Source organism: Phyllobates terribilis, unplaced genomic scaffold, assembly GCF_046119375.1.
Source record: "Phyllobates terribilis strain yellow unplaced genomic scaffold, ASM4611937v1 Scaffold_9__5_contigs__length_417890890, whole genome shotgun sequence".
NCBI classification, from domain to species: domain Eukaryota; kingdom Metazoa; phylum Chordata; class Amphibia; order Anura; family Dendrobatidae; genus Phyllobates; species Phyllobates terribilis.
The window spans coordinates 372218401-372245993 of record NW_027362769.1 but is presented as its reverse complement, the minus strand read 5'-3'; the positions used below and the strand labels follow the sequence as shown (position 1 = coordinate 372245993).

Sequence of the window (27593 nt, the reverse complement as noted above, 5' to 3'; positions counted from 1 at the left end):
ATAGTTTTGATGCCTTCAGTGTGAATGTACAATTTTTATAGTCATGAAAATATAGAAAAATCTTTAAATGAGAAAGTGTGTCCAAACTTTTGGTCTGTACTGTATATATATATATATATTTTATTTAACTAATATTAAATAAATACTAACTATACAAATATATACAAGACTAAACTAAGCATCCCACACTCAAGCCCACCAGTCCCAACCCCAGCACTGACCTGAGAGCTGGTCCTGCGTCTCATGCCTCAGTCCATGTCCAACGTCCATAGGCCAGATCAGGCAGTGCCAGTTTTTCACCCAAATAATCAGTGTCCCACAAGATGAACCCACCTCCCAACCTAACACCTACACCCAAATCCTTATATACAATATATACAGAAACAAACAATACAATAACAAACTATACAATAACCACAACTAACAAAGCCCAAGTTCGGTGCCTGCAGCCCTACATCACTGTCTACTGATCAAAACAAAACAAAAATCTATGGTGTCAGCAGCAGCCCACCACCAGGAGAGGAGATGACCAGACTAGGGTACACTAAAAGAAAAGCCCCTCTAGAGGAGAGCGGCCCTATGTGTGCCCAGTCTCTCATACTCCAGAGAACGCACCTTCACCAAGTCAACGAGTATGGTCCTAAACACATCGTCCACTGGGAGGATTTTCCGTCACGTCAATACTAAGCACCGTGCGTTCCACGTGTGATACCTAACCACTGTGCTAACTAGAAATAAGGTGCAGCGGTCCCGACCACCCAGGTCTCCGAATGCTCCATAGGCCCATTCCGCATAAGAGAGACCGGCCAGCCGGGGCCAGCCAATGGAGGCGCCCACCCTGTTGTACACCTCTGTGTTAAAGGGACAATGAAGCAGGAAGTGGTCCATGTTTTCCAGCATGGTACCACAATGCTCCTGAGGACAGTTCCTGTCCTTATAGCTCTTACACTTCAGATTGTCCCTCACACACAGTTTCCCATGGAAGCAGCGCCAAGCCAAGTCCCAAAACTTCGAGGGGATCCTGATAGAATTCAAAAGATGCAGGCCCACCCCAAGATCCCGACTTGGGCAATCCCTGAGCGCCAGAGGCCTGTGAAAATGAGTCAACAGAACCATTTTGTCAAGGAGCTTCCTTGGCAGAGTCCTGACCTCCCACATTCCCGGACCCCACCGGCGAATTACCTTCAGAACCAGGGTAGCGAAAGCCGGGAGATGTCCATGCGGTGTGCGTAGATCCTTCACTTGCCCTCCTGTCTCCCATTCCTGGAAAAAAGGCTGAAACCATCCCCTACAGGAGAATACCCACAGAGGAGCCCTCTCTTTCCAGAGGTTTGCAATATTGATCTTAATGAAGGTATTCACAAGGAATACCACAGAGTTGACCATACCCAACCCTCCTAGTCTCCTCGTACGGTAAGTAACCTCCCTCTTGACCAGGTTCAGTCTATTCCCCCATAACAGTTGGAAGAACAAACTGTAGACCCGAGTCCAGAGAGGCTCCGGCAAGAAGCACACACTGCCCAGATAGATCAGCAAAGGGAGCAGGTAAGTTTTGATCAGGTTTACCCTTTCCCTTAGGGTCAAGGACCAACCCTTCCATTGGTCCACCTTCTGAGTGGCGATCTCTAGCCTGCTGTCCCAATTTTGTTTGGGGTAATCCCCCTGGCCAAATTCGATGACAAGAACTTTTGCAGAGACTTTGGGTCCTGGAAGGGTGTCCGGGAGATCAAAACCAGGATCTCCTCCTCCCAGCCAGAGACTCTCATACTTATCCTGGTTGATCTTAGACCCGGATGCCTCCGAGTAGCAATTTACCTCTGACACCAGCCACTCTGCCTCCCTGTCAGAGGAAATAAAAACGGTGACATCATCGGCATAAGCCACCACTCTCAGAGTGGCTTCCGGTGCTGCCCGGTCCATCCCGATCCCAGCCAACGGTCCACGCTCCACCCTCCTAAGAAGTGGGTCAACCGCAAACAAGTACAGCAGCAGCGGGCTCAAGGGACAACCCTGGCGAACACCACACCCTACCTCAAAAGAGCTGCCAATCCAACCGTTCACAAGCGGGAAACTCTGCCCCAGCATACAAGGTCTTAAGCCAATCAATACACCTCCCCGGCAGGCCATACCTCAGAAGGACAGACCAGAGGTACTCATGATTAACCCGATCAAACGCTTTTGCCTGGTCCAATGACAGCATGTACCCCTTCCAGTGGCCAGCCCTACCCTGCTCCACCGCCTCTCGGACACAGAGTACAGTACTAATCGTACTGCGGCCCGGAACAGAGCAATGCTGGGCCCCCGAGAGGAGCCGAGGCGCAAATTTTACTAGCCGCTTAAACAGCACCTTTGCCAAAACCTTCCAGTCTGCATTGAGAAGCGCTATGGGACGCCAATTCTCAATGCAAGAGGAGTCCTTACCCTTTGATAAGATGATCAGGGCAGACCTCCTCATTCACTTTGGCAGAATGCCCGAGGAAAGACACTCATTGAATACCTCAGTCAAGAGGGAAACCAAGGCGTCCTTAAAGATCTTATAGAATTCAGATGTTAAGCCATCTGGACCGGGAGATTTCTTTAGGGCAAGCCCTTCAATCACCAACTTAACTTCCTCTTCCCTGATCATCTCTGTCAAAACGCCAAGAGAGGGGTCTACCCCTGGTTCGGGGACGGCTTCAGCCAGAAAAGCCGACATCTCATCCCAATCCAGATCCCTCTTCCCCAAGAGGTGCGAGTAGAAGGATCTGACGACCTCCAGGATCCCTGATCTGGATCTTTTCAGGGACCCCGCAGTGTCAACCAGTCCTGTAACCCTTGCACAGTTTCTGTAAGGGTCGGGCGAGCGGTACTTCCCGTAATCCCTCTGAAAAACCAAAGATGTGTGTCTATCATACTGACACCTCATTAGCAAAGATTTCACTCTGGAGATCTCCTCGCGGCTACCTCCAGTTAAGACAAGATGCTCGAGTTTCCTCCTCAGGCCCTGATACAGGCGGTACCTGTCCAGGCTCCTGAGGCTCGAGAGCTGGCGGAAGAATCTCGCCACCCTTTTCTTGAACATCTCCCACCACTCTGACTTACTACTACAAAGATCCAGTAAGGGTACCTGGCTCTGAAGAAAATCCTCAAAGGACTGTCTTATCTCCACTTCTTCCAAGAGAGATGAATTGAGCCTACAAAAGCCTCTTCCCATCCAGGGGGTCTCTGTAACATTCAGAGAAAACAAAATCAAACAGTGATAGGAGAACTCCACCTCGACAACAGATACTGCTGAAGAGACGGCTTCCTCCTTTAAATAAAACCTGTCTATCCTGGACCTACAGTTACCTCTATGATAGGTGAACCCCTCGTGGCCTGGGGTGTGCCGGATGTGGACATCCACCAGGTGAGCCTCACTAGCTATGCTATTAAGGGCGATGCTATCATAAGTCAACTTGTCTCTGGAACCTCCTCTATCCCGGGGCCTCGTGACAGTGTTGAAGTCCCCTCCAAAGATGACCTGCCAACTCGTAAAAAGCATACATACAACAGCCTTAAATACATGCCCGAGAGCAAACATAGCTGTTAAGCCATAAATTCTAGGTCAGCATGAGCTCTACTCCAAAGACATATTTAAACCACGGAGAAAACATGGAGTAATTTAGTTAGAAAAACAACCTTTATTAAATACATCAAAAATTCATAATCAAATCACAGCATTTAAAAATAGGGATACACGGGGTCAAGGGATAGCAGCACTGAGCAGCATATGAGCCCCCCCACCTACCCACACCATATACATTAATTGCGGGGTGGGGACTCCTAAGGTAAGGTAAATATCCAAATTACAAAGAAGGGTCGGGGAGCAAGCAGTCATTCGTTATACCCAGGACTAAAAAAAAGTCCATAATCACATGTAACACCCACAGTCCAATTATCGTAAAAGGAGCCTTACCAGAGGATGGGACACAAAGCTGAAGTGCTGAATGCATTAGACCCATGGAAGGACCACCTCAACGCGCGTTTCGCCTGAAAGGATGTGGCTTTCTCAAGAGGCTGAAATAACACAATGTGCAAGGACCTTACATATGTAAATTCTGTGGTCATGTGACGCACCACATGACCATCCAAGCTACAGTGACTTCCGCAAGGCGGCGCATGCGCCGTAGGTATCCTGTCATGAGCGTGCGACCAAGCCGTCATGCCCCCTGCGCGTGCGCACCACGCTCTGAGCAGGAGGCAGCAGACAGCGGGGCGCACGCACCCGAGGGAAACCGACGGCCCGCATGCGCACAGGGTTAGTCAACGTGATGGTAATAAGATAAGCAGCAAAAAAGTGGGACTGACATGTTAGACATTGAGGTAAACATCCAATCTTTTTTAATCGTAAGTAACATAGCATATAATGACAATTCATATACCTCACACAATAATACCACATTTCACAATTCCACTTTTAAATAGCACTGCTTCACATCACATAAATATTATCACTAGTGTTGAGCCACCCCCATAGTGTTCGAGTTCGGTTCGGTTCGTCGAACACCTTCGGACACCATTAAAACCAATGGCAGGCAAACAAAAACACATAGTAACACATAGAAAACACCTTCAAAGGTGTCCAAAGGCTGACAAACTGCTCAGAAGACACAACTAACACATGGAAAAGTGACAAGTACATATAGTCATGCGAAAAGAAAAGAGGTGGAGGAGTAAAAGGAGGGGGAGACACAGATATAGGCATTCAATACCCATAAAATATGTATATTGATACTATAATATTATATTTATTGGTCTTATGTTTACATCGCCCTTCCCCCTTTTTTCTTGTGCAATAGTGCAGTGTTTTCTGTATTAACATTGTGATTCATTAATTGGATGACTTCTTGCATGGGATCAACAGGCCACTGCTTTTTTATGCTTTTTATTGAAGTTTGTAAATTTGATGTAATAAAAATAAATAATTTTTAAATATTATTTGCTCTACATCCGCTTTTCAAAAATCTGGTTTATGTAAATGCAGGTTTTTATGGGTATTGAAAATCTTCATTGAGGTGGTTTATGTTTATGACCTTTTTGATGGAAACAGATATAGGCATGTCATGCCCTTCTAAAACCAAAAAAGTGCGAAGCCGACACGGCCAGTCCGTTCCTGCCCGTGCGACCTCCGTGTCGCCGGGTTTGTGCCAGAGCCGCGGTGGACCCTGATGGCCAGCCCCCCTCTCCCAATAATGGTGCCTGTCCGCTGGTGGGTCGAGCGAGCCCTCCTGCGGTGGAGGCAGGTCTAATCTTTTTAATTTAAATTGTTTCTCTAATTTGAATGAATACACTTTAAATCCTTTTACAAGGATCTATTGGAGGGCAAGTCTCATGCCAGCAGCTGCGGTAATTCAAGCTCCAGTAGCGTGCACTAAAGCTGCTGCAGTTAAAAAGCTTTTATAAGGATCGAGCTTGGCGGTCCACCGCAAGGCGTCCTGCCGCCAGTCCCAGCCCCTGTGCCTTGGGGTGCCTCCCCGATGCTCTTCACTGAGTGTCCCGGGGGCCCGAACCATTTCCTTTGAAAAAATTAAGTGTCCAAACTACAGGTGGTGTAGCTTGCTTAACAGCTGGGATAATCCGCTGACTAGCAGACACTGCTACTAGGCACAAAGTATTTCCTGGGCTACATGCAGTTAAAAATTTGTAGTTAGATACTCTCGTTGGATGCTGAGAAAGCATTCCATAGAGTCTCCTGGCACGCCATATATTATTCTCTTAAAAAGCTTGGGGTAGGGGTCTAGGGGACCCTTTCATAGCCAAAATCACGGCCCTGTATCGCAATACGTCACCTAGGCTGAAGATAAATGGAACATTTTCATCACCTTTCATGATCACCAATGGGACAAGGCAGGGATGTCCTCTGTCCCCTCTCTTATACATCCTAGTGATGGAGCACCTGCTCTCATCAATTCGCCATAACCCCAATATTAGGTGGATTGAGGTGGGAGGCACCGAGTACAAGTGCTCTGCATTTGCTGATGATGTCCTAGTATATATCACTCAATCACATATATCCATCCCTGCTGTTATGGCTGAAATAGATCACTTTGTTACATGGTCAAATTTTAAAATCAATGCAGCGAAGTCTGAGGCCCTCGATGTCTCCCTCCCCAAATCCATAAAGGATTCCATCCAGTCCAACTTTCCCTTTGCCTGGCCCTCACAGGGTATCAAATACTTAGGAATTCGTATTCATAGAGACCTCTCCCGTCTATGTTATCTTAATTTTGGGCCCTTTATTGAACAACTCCATACAGACCACGGTTGGCAAGTTAGAACTGTAAGATTCACTACGTGAACCACTGGTGTTTTGTGGAAAAGCACATGTACACTGTGTTCCAAATTATTATGCAAAAAGTGTTTCGGAGTGATAAGGTAAGAATTTTTTGGTTTGTCAGTTAAACTCATTGATGGTGATGTGTGTCAGGGCTCTTTATATCACTGTAAGCAATTGCAGACACCTGTGCTAATTAGTTTGGCAGGTGTGTCCAATGAAAGTCAAGACTACTTAAGAAGGCTGTCCCACATTATTAAGCAGCCTACATTTTCAGCCAAAATGGGAAAGAAAAAGGATGTGTCGGCTGCTGAGAAGAAACAAATTGTGGAGTGTTTAGGTCAAGGCATGACTACAATCAACATAGCCAAGACACTTCATCCTGATCATCGCACAATCAAGAAATATGTAGCTGATTCACAGTACACACGTGTGCGTGCCGATAAGGGAAAATTGAGGACTCTTTCTTACAGGCAATTACGTCAGGTTAAAAGAGCAGCGGCAAAAAAGCCTTGTCTTAGCAGCAGACAAGTTTTTGAAGCTGCTGGTGCCTCCAACGGCCCCTGAACAACAAGATGCAGGGTCCTTCAGAGGTCTGCAGCTGTGCGTAAGCCATCCTGTCGACCTCCTCTATCCACTGTACACAAGCAGAAACGGCTCCAGTGGGCCAAACAATACATGAAGACTGACTTCAAAACTGTTTTGTTCACCGATGAGTGCCGTGCAACGCTCGATGGTCCAGATGGATGGAGTGGAGGATGGCTTGTTGATGCAAACACGGCTACGGCACCAAGAAGGAGGAGGTGGAGTAATGTTTTGGGCTGGAATCATGGGGAGAGAGATTGTCGGCCCCTTTAGGATCCCTGAAGGGGTAAAGATGAACTCCATAATGTATGTGGAGTTTCTCAAACAGCACTTCCTGCCATGGTTCAAGAAGAAGAACCGTGTATTCCGCAGCAAGATCATTTTCATGCATGATAATGCACCGTCTCATGCTGCACATAACACATCTGCATCTCTGGCTGATATGGGCATAAAAGGGGACAAACTTATGGTGTGACCCCCATGCTCCCCTGACCTCAACCCCATTGAGAACCTCTGGAGCATCATCAAAAGGAGTGTCTATGATGGCGGGAGGCAGTTCACATCTAAGCAACAGCTCTGGGCGGGTATTCTGTCCTCATGCAAAACAATTGAAGCAGAAACCATCCAAAACCTGACAAATTCAAAGGACGAGAGAGTTCAGAAGCTCCTTTCGAACAAGGGATCCTATGTGCAAATGTAACATCACCTAGAATAAAGTTTTGAGTTGAAAACTGTTTGATTTCAGTTTCTAATAACCTGCTAACACTTATAATTTCAAAAATTAACATTTTTTTGTTCTTTATTAAAATGAAAAGGTTGATCGAAGAGTGTGGGGGATCTAAGAGTGTGGCAACCCAGTAGTCAGGATTATTTTGAATTCTGACAATCTGAGGGTCATGTTGCAGGTAGTGCAGCAAGAAGGCACTCACGTGTCTTGCGCATCTAGGAGCCCCAAAATTATTTTCCGGGCTAGATGCAGCTAAAAATTATTATTAATTTGAAAGCTGGTGGAGCTTAGTATAGATCTCCTAATAGAATCAGTACTGCAAACTACTACAAGGCCCAAATTATTTTCCAGCCAAGATACAGATAAACAGGATTAGTAATTTTAAATCTGGTGGAGTTTAGTATAGATGGCCTAATAGAATCAGTACTGCAAACTGCTACAAGGCCCAAATTATTTTCCAGCCAAGATACAGATAAACATGATTAGTAATTTTAAATCTGGTGGAGTTTAGTATAGATGGCCTAATAGAATTAGTACTGCACACTGTTACAAGGCCCAAATTATTTTCCAGTCAAGATACAGATAAACATGATTAGTAATTTGAAAGCTTAAAACGGTTGGTGAGGTGATTTTAACAAATCATCAAGCTTTTACTCTCCCCAGGATGACACGGGTAGAAAAGTCGTTTCGGATCCATGATTTGCTCATCTTTATGAACGTGAGTCTGTCTACATTATCAGTGGAGGGCCACGTGCGCTTATCTGTCAGCACACCACCATCAGCGCTGAACACACGTTCAGACAGAACGCTGGCTGCGGGGCAAGAAAGATCTCCAAGGCGTAAGTGGCGAGCTCCGGCCATTTATCCAGATTGGAAGCCCAAAAAGAGCAAGGGTCCAGTGATACAGTCATGGCTTCAATGTTTACTTGGAGATACTCCTGTACCATCGTCTCTAGGCGTTGACTATGTGTCAGACTTCTTGTCTCCTGTGGCCTTGCAAAGGATGGGCTAAAAAAGTGGTGAAATGATTCCGCAAAATTGATGTTACCAGCAGATACTGTGTTTCTGTTACGTTTTGAGTGCTGAACACTCGACGGTCCCACGGTTGGCAAGTTGGAACTGTGAGATTCACTACGTGCACCACTAGTGTTTTGTGGAAAAGCACATGTAAGATTCTGCAACAGTCTCTGCTGATACTCCTGCATGCGTGCATCTCTTTCTATGGCAGGAATAATTTCTGCAAATTTACTTTTGTACCGGGGATCTAAGAGTGTGGCAACCCAGTAGTCAGGATTATTTCTAATTCTCACAATTCGAGGGTCATGTTGCAGGTAGTGCAGCAAGAAGGCACTCATGTGTCTTGCGCATCCAGGAGCACCAAGTCCCTGTTGTGTTGGTGGCGAGGTAACAATCATGCTTCCTTCCTCTGCCCTCTCCCCCCAACCTCGAACAACAGAAATGTGATCAAGGTCTCCCTCATCTGATGAGTCTTCCATCAGTTCGTCCTCCACTTCTTCCTGGGCTCCTGCACCTTCCTCACTAGTTTGGCTGCTACCATGCGCCCTGGTAAAACCATCTCCCCCACCCTCACATGCCTGCCGCCTTGGTGCTGCCGACTGTCTGGACCTTGCAGATGTTAGCCCTTCCGCATACAACTCCTCCTCCTCTACTTCCTCCACCTCCTCTTGTGCCACCACCTGACTACGAATTCTGTTTAACATGTGCTCCAGCATGTAAATCACCGGAATAGTCATACTGATAATGGCATCGTCAGCACTAAACATCTTCGTCGCCATTTCAAAACTGTGCAGAAGGGTGAATAGGTCCCTGATGTGAGACCACTCCTCCAGCGTGATTTGGATCTCGTTGGCCCAGGCTATACGTCAGAACGTATTGCACCAGGGCTTGTCGGTGCTGCCACAGTCGCTGCAACATGTGCAGAGTTGAATTCCACCGGGTAGGCACATCGCATTTTAGCCGATGAAAAGTGGCAGGCCCAACGACTTCTGTAGAGATGTAAGTCGCTGAGCTGCGGGATGCGAACGGCGGAAGTGAGCACACAGCGACTATGCCCTCTGCAGAAGGTCATCTAGTCCGGGATCTTGGGCTAAAAATTGCTGGACAACCAGGTTCAACACATGAGCCATACAAGGCACGTGTGTGACATTGCCCCGGCGAAGGGCCGCACCCAGGTTTGCAGCATTGTCGCACACGTCCTTCCCTGGTTTCAGGTCCAGTGGAGACAACCATTCATGAAGCTGGTTCTCCAGAGCTGACCACAACTCCTCAGCTGTGTGACTCACATTTCCCAGACATTTCAAAGTAAAAACCGCCTGATGACGTTGAGCCCTGCTGCCAGCATAGTAAGGAGGTGTGCAGGATCCCTTCTGCGCAGTTAGAAAGCTTGTGGCATGACCAGACAGGCTTTGGGAGCAGGTGGAGGACCGAGAGGAGGTTGAGGAGGCAGAAGCAGTGGAGGAACTTCGAGATAAAGAGGATTGATGCACAACTCGTGGGGACGACAAGACTTGGACAGCAGCCCCTTGTACTGCTGTCACCATAGATACCCAGTGCCCAGTCAGCGACATGTAATGCCCCTGTCCATGCCTACTCGTCCAAGTGTCTGTGGTGAAATGCACCCTGTCACACACAGAGTTTCTCAAAGAAGCGGTGAGGTTGTGTGCGACATGCTGGTGGAGCGCAGGCACACCTTTGAGAAGTAGTGCTGACTGGGCATCTGGTACTGGGGCACTGCGACGAACATAAGGTCTCGAAAATCCTCTGTGTCCACCAGGCGGAAAGGCAGCATTTCTGTAGCCAAGAGCTTGCAGATGGTGAAATTCAACCTCTTAGCTTTCTCATGGCTAGGAGGAAATGGTCTTTTACCTGTCCACATCTGAGGGACCGAGGGCTGGCTGTTGTGCTTAGACGGGGTTGAGAAGGGTGTCCCCGGCAAACTGCCGGTCTGTGAGGAAGATGCAGGCAGACATGTTAGGTTGCCTTGATCCAAAGGTGGTGCTATCGATGTCGGACAGCGCTGAACACCAGCTGGTGTTTCCACCTCCAAAGAAAATGATGACTTGCCAATCACGCAGGCTTTTGCGGGTAAAGAGGTGGCAGGTCTGCGTCCCAAAACAGGTGTGACTGCTGTCCCCCCAGTCACAGAGGATGAAGAGGCCGCGGATGCACAAGATGTGGCAGACGGTGGTTGGCCCGGCCGGCTAGGCCGCATTGTAGCACAGTGAGCTTCTCACTGCAACTTATGCTTCATATCCATGTGCCGGTTCATGCATGAAGTACTCAAACTATGGATTTTTTGGCCTCTACTTAGCTTTTGCTGACAAATGTTACAGATAACACGAGTTGGGTCATCCTTATCGATCTGAAAAAATGCCCAGGCTATGCAAGGCTTAGAGCCCATGCGACCTGAAGAGCCACCACGACTTGTGGTCAGAGGCAGAGTTGTGTTTGAGGATGCAGCTGTTGACGTGCTTCCAGTACTACGTCTCTGTCCAGGAAGGCGCAACCTGACCTCGTTGTCACTAGCATCCTCCTCCACCTCCTCTGCTGACCTCATCGACTGGCTGACTATGGGTTGACAGTAAGTGGGATCTCCAACCTCGTCATCATCACCCTGTGTGTTATCACACCCGTCGTCCTCAGTGCCAACCTCTTCCTTCCCCTGACAAAAAACTCAAGTTGTCGCTCCAATCAGGTATTTGAGTCTCATCATCGTCTTCCTCATTGTCTCCACCAACAGGAGTTACAGTTTGGGAACGAGGGTCTACATTATGGTCAGAACCTTCTGCGTCTGGTCCTGGATCCGACTCATAAAGATTCTGGGCATCAGTGCAGATCATTTCCTCATCTGGATTCACAGAAGCTCTGGAGTCGACCTCTGATTCCCAGGCTATAGTATGAGTAAACAGCTCTGCAGACTCAACCATCTGTGTTACCCCATACTCAGACAGGCAGCTGGAGACTTGGGAGCTGTGAGGAAGCAAGTGCGATTGGGGTGACACCTCTGAGGACTGGAGTATTTGTGATGTTGAAGTTGAGGTGGAGGAGAGCCCACTTAAAGGAGCACTTGATATCCGTTGAAGCACCTGCTGTTTTTGTGCCTCATCTGGAATTTGTAGCGATTGGCGTGGCCGTAAGAAAGGGATCTTGTAGCGCCGGCGTCCCTGCCCTCTGCTAGGCAGGGACGCTGTTCCCCTCACCTCTCTGCTCCGTGCCCGGCGTCCTCCTCCCGCTCTGCTGGCAGCGCGCGCTCCTTCCCGGCCACTGTGCTTAGGGCGCGCGCGCGCGCTCTCCCTCCCTCTTAAAAGGGCCGCGCGCGCCGTCCTAAGGAGTCCCCGGCCAATGGCCGGAGGACTTCACCATATATAAGGCACCTCCTCCAAAATGGAGGTGCCCGAGCAATGTTGTTGCACTGTTCACTACTCTGCTTCAGCCCTCAGGTCCCGTTGCCAGTTACCTGCCAGTTACCTGCCAGATTCCTGCCTGATTATCTGCTACCTGCCTGCTAGTCTGAGGTCCGACGGTCTGCCTTACTACTCCTGTCAGTCTGTCTAAGGACCAGCCTGCCCGCTCACCTGGGAGCGCACATCAGCCACCTGCCTGCTTGCCTGAGGTCCAACGGTCTGCCTTCCAACTCCTGTCAGTCTGTCTATGGACCAGCTTGCCCGCTCATCTGGGAGCACACACCTGCTACCTGCCTGCTAGTCTACCTGGAGGCTCCGCCGTCACGTGCTGTGACCACTTGCCTGTCCAGTGACTCCTGCTCGCTCACCTGGGAGCGCTCATCTGCTGCCTGTCTGCTAGCCTACCTGGAGGCTCTGCCGTCACGTGCTGTGACCACCCGCCTGTCCAGAGACTTCTGCCCGCTCACCTGGGAGCGCTCATCTGCCGCCTGTCTGTTGGTCTTCCTGGAGGCTCCGCCGTCACATGCTGTGACCACCCGTTCATCCAGAGACTCTCGCCTGCTCACCTGGGAGCTCACGTCTATCATCAGCCGCCACAGGTCGTACCAACCCTTTACCTAGAGACTGCCCCGGTCACTTGCCGTGACCATCTGCCCGTTCATCCAGAGACTGCCCCGGTCACTTGCCGTGACCATCTGCCCGTTCATCCAGAGACTGCCCCGGTCACTTGCCGTGACCATCTGCCCGTTCATTCAGAGACTGCCCCCGGTCACTTGCCGTGACCATCAGCCCGTTCATCCAGAGACTGCCCCGGTCACTTGCCGTGACCTCCAGCCCGTTCACTCAGAGACTGTCCCGGTCACCTGCTGTGACCTCCTGCCCGTCTTCCCTGGTCGCCACCCGCTCCCTTACAAGGACTGCCCCCTTGTATAGTAGCTCAGAGGTTCCGCCTCCCAGACCCGTTACAGATCTTATCACATTGTCCGCTAAATCTTAGTTTGGCTGGAAAATGGTCTTTCTTCTTCAGATGTTACTGTTGCTTTAACACCTACCCCACGGACACAACCTTTTTTTCCCTTCCCAACACACCTATTCCCCTTTCCACCAGCAGCAGGCCCTTTTCCACTCATTTTGGTGGTTAACTAATTGACAACTCTGGAGTTGTTTGCACAAAAAACAATGGATGGGAACCGAGCAGAGCTGAGTGGCCAAACTGTGGTATTAGCCCAAAAGTATTGGCTGGGTTAGATGCAGATAAAAAGTATTTTGAATTTGCAACCTGGTGGAGGTTAGTATAGATGGACTAATAGAACAAGTCCCACACACTGCTACAAGCCCAAGCCCAAATATTTTTTCAGAGCTAGATGCAGATAAAAATTATTTTGAATTTGCAACCTGATGGAGGTCAGTATAGATGGACTAATAGAATGATGCTATGCCCAAAAGGTTTCACTTCACTAGGTGCAGTAAAAAAAATTGTATTCTATACACAGGTGGTGTAGCTTGCAACACAGATACGCTACTCCACTGACTAACACACACTGCAAGAGGCCAAAAAGGATTTGCTTTGCTAGATTTAGCCAAATGCTGTGAAAAAAACTTGCACAGCACTGGCACAGACCTGCCTGGCAAAAACTGATAGGAACTGATGTAACCTAGCCCTGAAAAGGACTGCAATTACAATTAGTCTTTACTCCCAACCTATCTATTTAAGAGCACAGACCTGCCTGATAAAAGTCGTAGGAAATGCTGTAACCTAGTCCTTAAAAGGACTGCAATCACAACTATTCCCTACTCCCAAGCTATCTGCAGATTTGTGCGAAAATTGTCTTGAAATTAACACTGAAAGTATAGCGCACACAGCAACAGCGGTGCCGTCTAACACGCAGCTGCAGCAGTGAGAAAATGGTGGCGACGGGGAAAATGGCTTGGTCTTATAGGGCAAGGACACGTGACATACACTGCCAATGACACATGCCCTTGCATGTGTGAAAAAAAGCAGTTCGCTCCATGTGTGCTCTGCTGATAGGCTGACAGATTGTACCTCCCCACTGTAAATGCGGGAAAGAGAAAAAAAAATGGAGATTTTCATTATTTCTGCAGAGATCCATCCCCTGCCCCTCCCCCCACCCCGCTGTACACTCAAACTGCGTATTAACATTAATTTTCAGCATTACTGAGAAAAAAATCCAGTTATGATTTTGGTGCACGATCAGTTATTGAACATAACCTCGAACAGCCGAATTTTTCTCAAATTGTTCGTGTTCGCCGAACGGCTCGAACACCGCCCAAAACAGCTCGAATTTGAGATTGGCGAACAGTTCGAGTCGAACAACGTTCATCTCTAATTATCACATTCCAGGCAGAGAATATTCATCACAGCAGCTGAGAATGAGATGTCGAAACAGACATGAGCACAGAAAGGTTCAATATGGAGGTATAAAGCACATCATCACTAAAATAAGAGTAGAAAAAATGAAAATTAATTAAAAACAAGCCATAATGGGCTGTAAAGATAAAAACATGATAAAATGAATCACATGGGATTACATAACAGAGAGAGCAGGAGAGTAAAGCCTGAAACCATTCTGAGTCATAGAAACGCAGCAAAACTTAGAGCCTCATTTAGTCCACGTGGGCTAACCGTGTCCAAATTCACCATCCATCTCGCCTCCCTTTGGGCAAGACGCTGTTTGATGTTACCACCCCGAGAGCCAAGACGCACCACTTCTATACCACGTATCTGTAATGTCCTAGGATCACAGTCGTGTACTGCCTTAAAATGTCGTGGAAGCGTCTTCAGCTCCCGGGGATCGGTCGCCGTCCTGGCCGCGCCAATGTCCCGCACGTGCTCACGCACCCTGACATGAAGCTCCCGCGATGTCAGACCTATATAGATCAAATTGCACCCACAAGTCGCATAGTATATAACATTATTGGTGTTACACGAAATATATTGCAAGATTTTGAATTCACAGGAGCCGTCAGAGGACGTGAAAAAAGCACTGCGCAGGACATTGGCGCAGGCAAGACAGCGGCCGCATGGGAAACATCCCACAGTGGGGCCACGGGGGGAATGTAATGGCTGGAGACTAATAAATCTCTCAAATTCTTCCCCCGACAGGCCGTCATTGGCGGAAAGGGCTCAAGGTGATCACGTAATGCAGGTTCCGTGCCCAAAACCGCCCAATGGCGATTGAGAACCTGTCGCATCGTCTCCCACTCGTGGTTAAAAGACGAGATATATCTAATCTTTCCACTCTTGTCTTTTCCCTGTGTTATGGGGCCGGGTGGTGGAACCTCTGTGCCCTGAAACAAGGAGGGACCCCGAGGGGCAGGTGATATACTGAAGACGACCTTGTATTAGAGCAGGTGGCTCCCACGGGTCAGATAGCTGGGACTGACCGGAGTAGCGGGTGGACACAACAGGTAGGTAGCAGTCTCTGGGTGAGCAGGCGGGTGGTCACGGGAAGTGACGGAAGAGCAGGTAAGAGTCTCTTGGCTGGCAGGTAGGTGGTCACGGCAAGTGACGGCGGAGCCTCCAGGTAGGCTAGCAGGCGGGTAGCAGGTGAGCGGGTAAGAGTCTCTTGGCTGGCAGGCCGGTAGTCATGGCAAGTGATGGCGGAGCCTCCAGGTAGGCTAGCAGGCGGGTAGCAGGTGAGCGCTCCCAGGTGAGCGGGTAAGAGACTCTTGGCTGGCAGGCCGATGGTCACGGCAAGTGACGGCGGAGCCACCAGGTAGGCTAGCAGGCAGGTAGCAGGTGAGCGCTCCTAAGTGAGTGGGTTAGCAGGTACGGCAGGTAGCAGGCAGGTAACTGGCAGGTGCTTCCTGTTCCGCAGGTGGACTTGCCCATAGACTGATTGGCGGATGCAGGAGAGAGACTGTCGGGCTGAAGGGAAGACAAGCAGGCAGACAGGACTGGAAGTCAGGCTGGCAACGGGACCTGAGGGCTAAAGCAGGGGTGAGTATGCTTTGCAACAACTTTGCTCGGGCACCTCCATTTTGGAGGAGGTGCCTTATATATGGGAAGTCCTCCGGCTATTGGCCGGGGACTCCTTAGGACGGCACCCGCGCGGTCCCTTTAAGAGAGGGGGAGCGCGCGCGCCCTAAGAACAGTGCCCGGGAAGGAGAGTGCGCCGGCAGCAGTGAGGGAAGGAGTGCAGGAGGACGCCGCGCGCTGGGCAGGAAAGTGAGAGGGACGGCGTCTCTGCTTAGCAGGAAGCAGAGACACCGATGCAACACCCTGTTTAGCCTGATCAGAATATAAAAGACCACTGCGGGCGGTGTCCCGCGCCCTCTCATAGAAGTGTCTGATGCTTCGGTTGCTGTATCCACGCTGTTTAAACCGTCTAGTTAGATCGGCAGCCTGGGCCTCGAACCTAGAATTTGTTGAGCAGATCCTCCTCATCCTCAAGAACTGTCCAATCGGGACGGCCCGAATCATGGGTGAATAGTGTGCCGACTCTGCGAGGATCAGAGAATTCACCGACGTAGACTTCCTGAAGACGTCAGTCTGGACGGCGGAGTGCCCATCCACCTCCAGAGTAACGTCCAGGAAGTCTATATGTTCAGTGTGATAGGTGTAAGTTAATCTGATACCACGCGAGTTGGCATTGAGTCGTGCCATAAACTCCTCGAGCTCCCCCACTGTCCCCCGCCAAAAAAATAATATATCATCAATATATCTCATCCATGACACGACGTGGTCCGCAGCAGGTACGCCATTGTCACCAAAAATATCCCTCTCCCATGAGCCCAGGAAGAGGTTGGCGTACGATGACGCACAGGCCGCCCCCATCGCCGTGCCAAGTCGCTGGAGATATATGATATCTTTAAACAAAAAATAATTATGCGAGAGAATAAAGTGGAGCAGCTCGAGGAGAAATTCCCGAGATGGGCCGTCCAGGTTGGAGGTTGCAAGGAAGAGGCGGACAGCCTCGAGACCCAGATCATGTCGGATACATGTGTATAAACCCTTCACATCAGCCGTGACCATGAGAGTGCCTGGCTCCACAAGGACGCCATCAACCCGTGTAAGGACGTCCATCGTGTCTTTCACAAACGAGGGAAGAGTCTCAACCAATGGTTTGAGATGGAGGCGAGATGGATGGTGAATTTGGACACGGTTAGCCCACGTGGACTAAATGAGGCTCTAAGTTTTGCTGTGTTTCTATGACATAATGGTTTCAGGCTTTACTCTCCTGCTCTCTCTGTTATGTAGTCCCATGTGATTAATTTTATCATGTTTTTATCTTTACAGCCCATTATGGCTTGTTTTTAATTAATTTTCATTTTTTCTACTCTTATTTTAGTGATGATGTGCTTTATACCTCCATATTGAACCTTTCTGTGGTCATGTCTGTTTCGACATCTCATCCTCAGCTGTTGTGATGAATATTCTCTGCCTGGAATGTGATAATATTTATGTGATGTGAAGCAGTGCTATTTAAAAGTGAAATGTGGTATTATTGTGTGAGGTATATGAATTGTCATTATATGCTATGTTACTTACGATTTGTTAAAAAAGATTGGATGTTTACCTCAATGTCTAACATGTCAGTCCCACTTTTTTGCTGCTTATCTTATTACCATCACGTTGACTAACGCTGTGCGCATGCGGGCCGTCGGTTTCCCTCGGGTGCGCGCGCCCCACTGTCTGCTGCCTCCTGCTCAGAGCGTGGTGCGCACGCGCAGGGGGCATGACGGCTTGGTCGCGCGCGCATGTCAGGATACCTACGGCGCATGCGCCGCCGTGCGGAAGTCACTGTAGCTTGGATGGTCATGTGGTGCGTCACATGACCACAGAATTTACATATGTAAGGTCCTTGCACATTGTGTTATTTCAGCCTCTTGAGAAAGCCACATCCTTTCAGGCGAAACGCGCGTTGAGGTGGTCCTTCCATGGGTCTAATGCATTCAGCACTTTAGCTTTGTGTCCCATCCTCTGGTAAGGCTCCTTTTACAATAATTGGACTGTGGGTGTTGCATGTGATTATGGACGGTTCTTAGTCCTGGGTATAACGAATGACTGCTTGCTCCCCGACCATTCTTTGTAATTTGGATATTTACCTTACCTTAGGAGTCCCCACCCCGCAATTAATGTATATGGTGTGGGTAGGTGGGGGGGCTCATATGCTGCTCAGTGCTGCTATCCCTTGACCCCGTGTATCCCTATTTTTAAATGCTGTGATTTGATTATGAATTTTTGATGTATTTAATAAAGGTTGTTTTTCTAACTAAATTACTCCATGTTTTCTCCGTGGTTTAAACACCTCCTAAAAAGGTAGGGCTTGATCCTCATAAAGAGACACTTCCGGTCCCACTTAGATTGGGGACCATAGATGTTAATGAGCCGGAGCTCTTGTCCCTTCATAAGGACATCTAATATCAGACACCTCCCCGTTTCTAACTCAATAACTCGTCGGCATTCTATCGATGCGGTAAAAAGGACCGCCACTCCGCTATACGGCTCGGCCGCAAGAGACCAATAGGAGGGCCCGAGTCTCCACTCCCTCTTAGCGATAAACACCTCTGCCATATTTGGCAGCCTGGTCTCTTGCAAAAAGAAAATGTCAGCTTCAACCCAGCTGAGAAAATCAAAGGCTGCAAATCTAGCCATATTTGACTTAATGCTGGAGACATTAATGGACGCCAGTGTCTACGGAGTGGGTACCGCCATCATTGGTGATCGAGTTGGGTGGCTTTTTTCTTCCCACTCCCCTTATCCTCTGCCTCAGACGAAGAATCTTTCCTCCTCTTTAATGACACAGAGGTGTCCATTCCCACATTTTTCCTTATTTTTTCGTCCTCGTCTCCGGACTCTGTGCCAGTCCCTCCCCCCAAGGATCTTGCATCCCCAGGAGGAGACTCGGCGCCCTCTGTAACCTCCGCCGAAGCCAGAACCTCACCCTCAGTCTCCTTTTCAGAGGAAGAGATGTTATCAAGGGCTTGGAAACGGTTAGAAAGACCAACTAGAGGGGAGTCAGTTTTACCTTCCTTAGGTACCTTGGTCAGAGCGGGAGAAGATGTTTTATCTCCCTTCTTTCTCTTCTTTTTGATGCCGAGCTTACGCTTGTCCTCTAGCCACCGCTCATTATCCTCATCCATACGTTCATAATGGGAGGATTCTGAGGCAGAGGTGGTTTCCTCCCTGTGGATCCTCCTGACCTCCTCATCCAACTCATCATCCCTCGGGGCCTCAGCAGCAAGACTGGCATCCAGGACATGGGCCGCCCCGGTAGTCTCGGGCTCGCCCCGCTCCCTCTCCTGTCTGCGCTTGTCTAGACGCCTCAGCTGGGCAGGCGTCTTTTTATTGCTATTATTCCCTGGCCCCTCAGCTCCCCCACCCCTGCGAGTCCCCTCCCCAGCAGAATCGGCCTCACGGCATTCTCCCACCGGGATCTCGACTGCATTAGCGAAGGAGAGAGGACAACGGCTGAATGGGTGACCTAACTCATCACACAGGTGGCACCTAATCTCCACACAAGATGCAGCAAGATGGTCGACACCCCCACACAACGCACATTTCTGCACAGTGCAGTTTGCACTGAAGTGTGTGGGGTCGCCGCACCTGTGACAGAGCTTCGGTTGCCTCTGGTAGAAGACCAGGATACGATCCCTACCAGGAAGGCAGATGATGGAATGTAGGCAACCGTACCACCTGAATGCTTAAGTTTTACCATAAATGTCCAGGCCCCTGACTAGATACCAAACTCGTCGGGGTTTTTCTTTGGCATCTCCACCACCTCTCCATACCAACCAAGCCACGTCATGATGTCATAACAAGAAAGCGACTCGTTACGAGTCATCACGGTCACTTTCTTGATTTGGTTTTGGCGAGACACTGCCTGAACGGCAAAGTCTCGCCAGCCGGGCTCATTTTTTGCCAACTCATAATTCGTCCCGAAGAGCTCAAGCCCCTCTGGCTGAACTAAGCTGACATCAAACTAAGGCGTGGAATAGGGATGTATCAAGGTGTAGATGTCAATCGCCTTGAAGCCCATCCTCAGCAGGAGCTCCACAACTTTAGACCTTGGAGGACATGTATCACTGCCCCTCCACCAAAGACGGACCACATTCCTACGCACACTGCCTGGCCCGGCTATTTGGAGGGACCACTCTGTATCCCCCCCTTTTTGCTCTCGGAAGGCCCCGAGGCTATGCCTCTCTATCCAGAAGGCTAGATCAACCTCTCGACCCTCTACCATTAGTGATATCTCCCCCTTCTTTAGAGCCTCCAGAAGGCGTCGTTGCAACATGCCGTCCCCAAAGCCCGGAGACAAGGAGGAGGAGGATGCTTTATTTGCCCCGGAGATGACACGGACATAACTCTGGACAGACGTTGCCACCACCGGGGGGGCAACCGGACCAGTGACTACATCAGCCCCAACAACATCACCATTACCCACCTCCATCTCACCCTTCACCAAACCAGCAACCACACCACTAGACAATGAATTGGTTTCATTCACACCCACCACCACATTCATTCCTGCTGGACCAGTAACAATGGTGGATGACATTTTGACCTCAGCATCATCAGGCACAAGGGGCTCAGTCACCTCCATAGAACTGGAGGCGGCCTCACCCCTGGGCTTATGTGTGCCCTCCACATCATCAGTCGGTAATTTGTGCTGTTTGCATTTGCAGCGATGCGCCAACACAAAATAACACTTTGGTGGGAGGACCGGAACGCTCAGCCCCGACAGCCGCCTCACACTGCCACCGCTCCTCAACTAAGTGATCAGCGGCAACAGCATTCAGAGGAACCGAGGCTACCGGAGCTGCCACTGACATCGGGCCGCCCCCCCTCCCACTGAGGAGCGCACCACAGCATCGTGGCCTGACCGAACGCCCGCCGCCGATCCGCCCTCACTGTCCAGCCTCTCGGCTGATGCACCTTCTGCTGCGTCACCGCTACTACACGCTGTGTAATCTCCCCGTGCCTTTGCACGGGATCCACAGCAGAACCCGGGCTGGGCTGGGCAACGGGGCTTATACAGCGAGCCGACCCTGTAGCTGACTCAGGGGGTACAGGGAGGGGGCATATACGTATCTTACCACTTCCTGCAGCTTTGGCTTGGTCTTCTTAGCCTTTTTGTGGCCCCCAGGTGCCTCTTCTGGTAGATCCTTACCAAGATGGAAGTTTTGGAGGCACACTGAGGACTCCAGGAGCTTTATTTCCGCCATTAGCGCCCCTCCCTGGCCGCTGCTGTCACTGTCATCCCCAGAGCTGGCAGAACTGTGACCGGATGTCATTGTCGCCTGTCCTGCAGGGAGCTCGCTGCACGTGGCCTGCGGGTGACTTTGCAGGCTTCCAGGTGGGGCTTTCTGCTGCTCATCATTACTCTCATCATCCACTTCATCATCCACCTGGCTCTCAGGCTGCAGCCCCATCTGGCTTTGCTTTCTGTTATCAGCCATTTCTTGGAATCGGTCTTCATTTATCAGTTTTTCCTTGAATGGACCACTCTGCTCCCTGATGACAGCTTTCCTAAGTTCAAACTCATTAATCTCAGTTGTTAACCTCTTTACCTCTGCTTGGAGCTTTGTCTTCCTCGATTTGGAGGCCCCCGCAGCTTTGGCTCTTGTGCAGCGCAGCTCCTCCCGAAGCCTCCTGACGAGCTTACTCACATCTTCATACTCACGGAGGTGGCCCATGACCCGGGAGGCATAGGTAGACACAGACTCCCGTGGACTTTGAATCGCCCAACCTTCCTCAGCGAGGTCGGCCTCACCTCCATGAGCACTCAGCTCTGGAAAGAGCGCCATCATGCACGCTGTCAGGTTTTTCCTCCATGCTGGAAGCCTTGCGGCTTCTAGGAGTCTCCACAGTCCCGGGGGGAATAGGAGCCACATTGCTGAGACTCCTGGTGGAGTGTCTCACCCCCGAGTCCTCAGATGTGCATGCCGGTTGCTTGTTTCTCCTGCCCCCCCGCCGGCCTGGCTCGGGAAGCATAAGCCTGGGTCTTGGCTCCATCACGCATCCCAGGAAACCCACTCCCTCCCTGGGTAGGAGAGAGAGCAGTTCCCTAGGTGGAGAGGTGTTGGTTCTCACAGCTCAGGAGCAGGATCTGCAGCCACCACACCCACAATCATCACAGTGAGCAACAGCTTATCAGAGTTGCACTATTCTGGTGGTGCAGTCACTGTGCACATACATTACATTACTGATCCTGTATTGATCCTGAGTTACATCTTGTATTATACTCCAGAGCTGCACTCACTATTCTGCTGGTGCAGTCACGGTGTGAATACATTACTGATCCTGCGTTACATCCTGTATTATGCTCCAGAGCTGCACTCACTATTCTGCTGGTGCAGTCACTGTGTACATACATTATATTACTGATCCTGAGTTACATCCTGTATTATACTCCAGAGCTGCACACGCTATTCTGCTGGTGTAGTCACTGTGTTCATACATTACATTACTAATCCTGCGTTACATCCTGTATTATACTCCAGAGCTGTACTCACTATTCTGCTGGTGCAGTCACTGTGTACATACATTACATTACTGATCCTGTACTGATCCTGAGTTACATCCTGTATTATACTCCAGAGCTGCACTCACTATTCTGCTGGTGCAGTCACTGTGCACATACATTACATTACTGATCCTAAGTTACATTATGTATTATACTCCAGAGCTGCACTCACTATTCTGCTGGTGTAGTCACTGTGTACATACATTACATTACTGATCCTAAGTTACATCATGTATTATACTCCAGAGCTGCACTCACTATTCTGCTGGTGCAGTCACTGTGTACATATATTACATTACTTATCCTGTACTGATCCTGAGTTACATCCTGTATTATACTCCAGAGCTGCACTCACTATTCTGCTGGTGCAGTCACTGTGTACATACATTACATTACTGATCCTAAGTTACATTATGTATTATACTCCAGAGCTGCACTCACTATTCTGCTGGTGTAGTCACTGTGTACATACATTACATTACTGATCCTAAGTTACATCCTGTATTATACTCCAGAGCTGCACTCACTATTCTGCTGGTGTAATCACTGTGTACATACATTACATTACTTATCCTGTACTGATCCTGAGTTATATCCTGTATTATACTCCAGAACTGCACTCACTATTCTGCTGGTGGAATCAATGTGTACATACATTACTTATCCTGTACTGATCCTGTATTATACTCCAGAGCAGCACTCACTATTCTATCTCCAACGATTATTGTTTTTTTTTACCAACCTGTCTCCCGTGTTTTCGCTGTGGTCCTGAGGTTATATACTCGTCTCTGTAACCCTTCTGTGCGGGGAGCTTCATCATGTAACCCGTAGCCGTCACCATACTGTGTTATGGACACCTCTCTTCCATCAGCCTTCGCTTTCTTTACGCCTTCTTCCATCTTTGGATTTTCTGCACACATCTCGCGGCTCATTTCTCCCTCCAGAGAAGTCTCTTTTACACCTTCGTTCCCATCACCTTTAGGGTTTTTGTCAGAACTAAATTCCAGCTGCTTGGATATGTGGTTAGAGCCAGAAGCCACAGTCGCCAGACATGATTTCCTACCTCGTCTGGAGCTTGTCGGTGTGCCAGTGACCTGCAGCGAAGCAGTTAAGGAGGTGCTGGCTCGACGTGCCCTGCTCCTGGTCCCCGTCCTGGCAGTGCCCCCCAGCTGGCTATTGATTACCGCTTCTAGGTCCACCTTTCTTTGGCAGCTGGTCATACGCCGGGTCGTCCTAACATAATATTCCACTGGGAATAAAAGCCCTTCCACCAACGTGCAAGAATCAAGTGGGCTACGTTTTTCCTCCACCGAAGGGGACTCTCCATGTTGATTGTCGGCACAGGGGGGAGATGTAGACGAGGTCTCCACCACCCGTGGTATGGCAGAGAGATCACAGGTAGCATCTAATATGGAATCCGGACACGTTCCTCCCACCATCTGCTGGGTCTTATCTGCATCGCTGGGTGCTGGCTCTTTACCCGTTTGCATAGTTTTACTTCTGCTACTTTCTGGAGAATGGTTTGTGGTTTCTTCCTGTCCCGTATCTAGTGCCTCCTTCTCTTCGGGATATAAATGTTCTATATTCTGTGAAAAAAGCTTTATATTAGTAGGAAAACCCTCTGTAAGGCACTTCTTAAACACAGGTGATGCCGGAGCAATTGTGTCCTCCATATAAATGCGCTGCTGTGCAAAACCATTCACACCAAGGTCGTTCTTACACTCGTGAGACACTTGGACACGTCTTGACATAGAATTAAAAGTGCTTTCGTTTATCTTTAGGGGTCCAACTTCATTAAGACACAGTGCGGAGCCCCTTGTGCTCTTGGCCTCTTTATGACTATACCGTCCTTCTGGACTATTGGTGGCCGTGGACTCTGAGCAGACTCGTCTTGCAGATCTGTTTAATCTCAGCCGGCTCCTTGTGCCATGGTTTGGATCGGACAATCCTCCCGCCTCAGCCTTGCTCGCTGTGCTCGGCTCTTGACTGCTACTTTCATTTCCGGAACAGGACGAGGACCTCTTGTCTTGACCGCTATTTTTGCTTCCGGAACAGGATGAAGACCTCTTGTCTTGACTGCTACTTTCGCTTCCGGAACAGGATGAAGACCTCTTGTCTTCACCACTATTTTTGCTTCCAGAACAAGACGAGGACCTCTTGTCGCCCTGGAGGATTTCTGGATCCAAGTTGAAGCTGACTATCGGCTTCCTCTCCTTCTCTGCTGACGGAGGGTTGATGCTTTGTGTGACTTTTCCAGTAACGTTACTGACGTTAGTGTGTGGACCTAGAAAACAACAGATTCTGTCTGTTCATCGGAAAAAAACAGAACATTTAAAGGAATTTTTAAATTCTACAAAAATAGCAATGTAGGAAAAAGTTATAAAAACTTTCTAATATTTTTTGTTTTTGTTTTGCAATTTCTCAGAATTCTCAAGATCTTACTTGTTAACGGTGACTGGAAACATTCATAATTTACTTTCAGAGGCAGAAAACCTGACCTAGTTCTACTTCTGCAGCTGAAGTTTTGGTACAATGTACCACGATAGATAAGAGAAGTCAAGGACAAGACAGAGGCAAGGTGACCACACAGGTAAGATGAATGTCAGCCGAACATGGCACGGTGGTATGCTGACTCTTCATTGATACATAACGACAGTAGGATGGATAAAAAGAAAGGTTAGACATATGGCATGTAAACTGGGATAAGCTGCAACCAGCAGCTTATTCCCCTCCACGAATGTGGAACACGTGCACACTTGGCTGCGCTGTGCATGCATGTGTATGGTGCTGGTCCGGGAGGAGTTACTGATGCCAAAGCATCACATCCGGTCATGGAGAAATGCTCCTCTCCTGATACAGTATATGTAATAGGGTAACTAGCAAATGCCAAAATTTAAAAAGGAGTCTCCATAACAGATTCATTTTAAGTCAGAGACGATTTTGCCTGGACTGATACACTGCATCAACCCCGCAGCAGTGTAAACAGCATTAGGACAGAATGGACTCCTGTTTTCAGACTGTCACAATCCATCTAATATGTATAAACCAACCTGGTAGTACAGACACACTTTCTTGTTTGGTGGACAGTTCCTGACTTAACAACCGGTTCTGCTCTTCTATCGTCTTCTTGATGTGCGTTTTCACCCTCTCGGCTCTCTGGGATCTCTAGAAAGGCATCAAAACAAAAAGAAAAACGAATCCCTTACACTAAAAGTCAATAGATGCCTCGACGGTACGGTTTTTGTCGCTATGGTTGTTTATCCCAGTGAAAGAGCAGATAAAGCACTAAAGCCCCCCACACACTTTAGATATAGCTGTCAGCAGAACAACGGTGCTGACAATCGTTTGGCCGGCAGCTAGTTTGCCCGACTCTCTCAAAATCAGACATGCCGGATCCTTCTGTTCCCCAACATCACCTATGTGGGGACAATTGGGAGGTGCCCATACACATTAGACTATAATCCGAATCCAATGACATTGGCGGGTTGGACCGACCAATGTACGGGCACAAGTGTGCACACAGGCCCATATCATCATCAGCCTAATACAATACCTGCAAACGGTGAAAGGTCTTCTTGTATTCTTTCTTTAGCAAAGCGAGTCTTTCCTTCAGCTGGAAAAGAAAAAAAAATGGGCTTGTCATTTTTTCAGAGCAGCTAGAGGCAATTTAAAGGGGGCAGACGCATTCGTTGTTTTATCGATGTGGGCATGAATTGATGGCATATTTGCATATGTAAGGGAAAAAAGTGGCACTCACCATCCTTTATTAAAGATACATTAAAAACTTGGTAGGGACGCTGGCCGCGCTGTGGATCGACCTGTTGAAGCATTGGTGCAAAGCAAAACGGCTGTCATCCACAGCGCTACCACGCATTTACTGTATCTATAATAAAGGAACTTTTACGGAATGGTGAGTGACACTTTTTTTCTCTCTCACTAAAGTCATCCATAGTTATTCTCTTGTTGAAATTGAGCAATGCAATATCCCAATGGTCACACAGTGCGTCATAGCTTTTTTAACAGTGAGGTTTTTTGTTCCCTGTATCAGGGCGGACATCTACATAGTCATTGCTGGAACAACGCTGCTGAAGCAGGTGAATACCTATTGTTTTCATTTTAATTTGGCAACCTAAAATTATTAAGCCGAGGTTGTACAGTAGTGGAGAACCCCTTTAAGAAAGGCATTTATGTAACGTATATGTTTGTAATGGACCCCACAAAACAAAATCAAGAGGCGCAAAAAATTGTTAGAAGTTTACTTTTTACATTTTTATTTTTTATAATATGTTCTTCTTTCATATAAGTGGGAGTCTGGGTCTACAGACCCCCAATGACTCATCGAAAAACTACACTAAACCATAAGCTCAGACTCATAGACGTTATAGGCTATATTCACGTATACATATGTATACCAGATATATATGGAATGGGGTTGTCTCAATTTCTGAAATGGAAAAAAAACTGCAAACTAATCGTGAAAACAATTTAGCTTTTATTACAAATCCTCTCTCTTCTCAAAAATGGAGGCTCGTTGTCTATGTTACCGGCCACCTCAGCAATCTATTAGTCTTGGTCGGTTTCCAAGGCAATGAGCATTCGTTTGTAAGTTGTTTGCAATACAGCTTGCGAGTGCTGCTTTGAAGCTGAGCAGATCACTGGATCCAGCATCAGGGCCCTTGCGCTTCTTCATTGTTGCATCTGAGACAGAGCACAGATGAGACCAGAAGCAGCGAAGCCTTGACGATGGTCAAAACTGTCAATTATAAGGACCAAACCCCTACTCCCTTTGACAACCAGGAATCCAATAGGGAGTGGAGCGATGCATTCCTGAAGAATGGAGAAGAGTATAACCCTTTAGGCTATGTGCCCACGATGCAGAAATGCTCAGGATTTTTTCCTGAGCGTTTCTGCATCTCCCTGGCAGAAAAAAACGCATGCGGATTGTACATGCGTTTTTCCTGCCAGGGACATGCGGAAGTGAAGCGTTCTTCACATGCATTTCCGCATGCGGGTTGACAAGCGCTTTCCAAGCGATTTTAGCATCACTTGGAAAGTGCTTGTCAACTTGGTCACAC

General features: G+C 48.6%; 1 protein-coding gene across 1 annotated transcript in view; it reads right to left on the bottom strand.

The window, feature by feature from the left end:
• PALB2 (partner and localizer of BRCA2) overlaps positions 1 to 27593 on the bottom strand; it is a 40719-nt gene that overhangs the window by 10429 nt on the left and 2697 nt on the right. The window contains exons 3-5 of the mRNA XM_073648306.1: positions 26072 to 26131; positions 25569 to 25683; positions 23261 to 24802 (exon numbers count right to left, since the gene is read on the bottom strand). Coding sequence (XP_073504407.1) covers positions 23261 to 24802; positions 25569 to 25683; positions 26072 to 26131 — 1717 coding nt within the window. The remainder of the gene's footprint in view (positions 1 to 23260; positions 24803 to 25568; positions 25684 to 26071; positions 26132 to 27593) is intronic.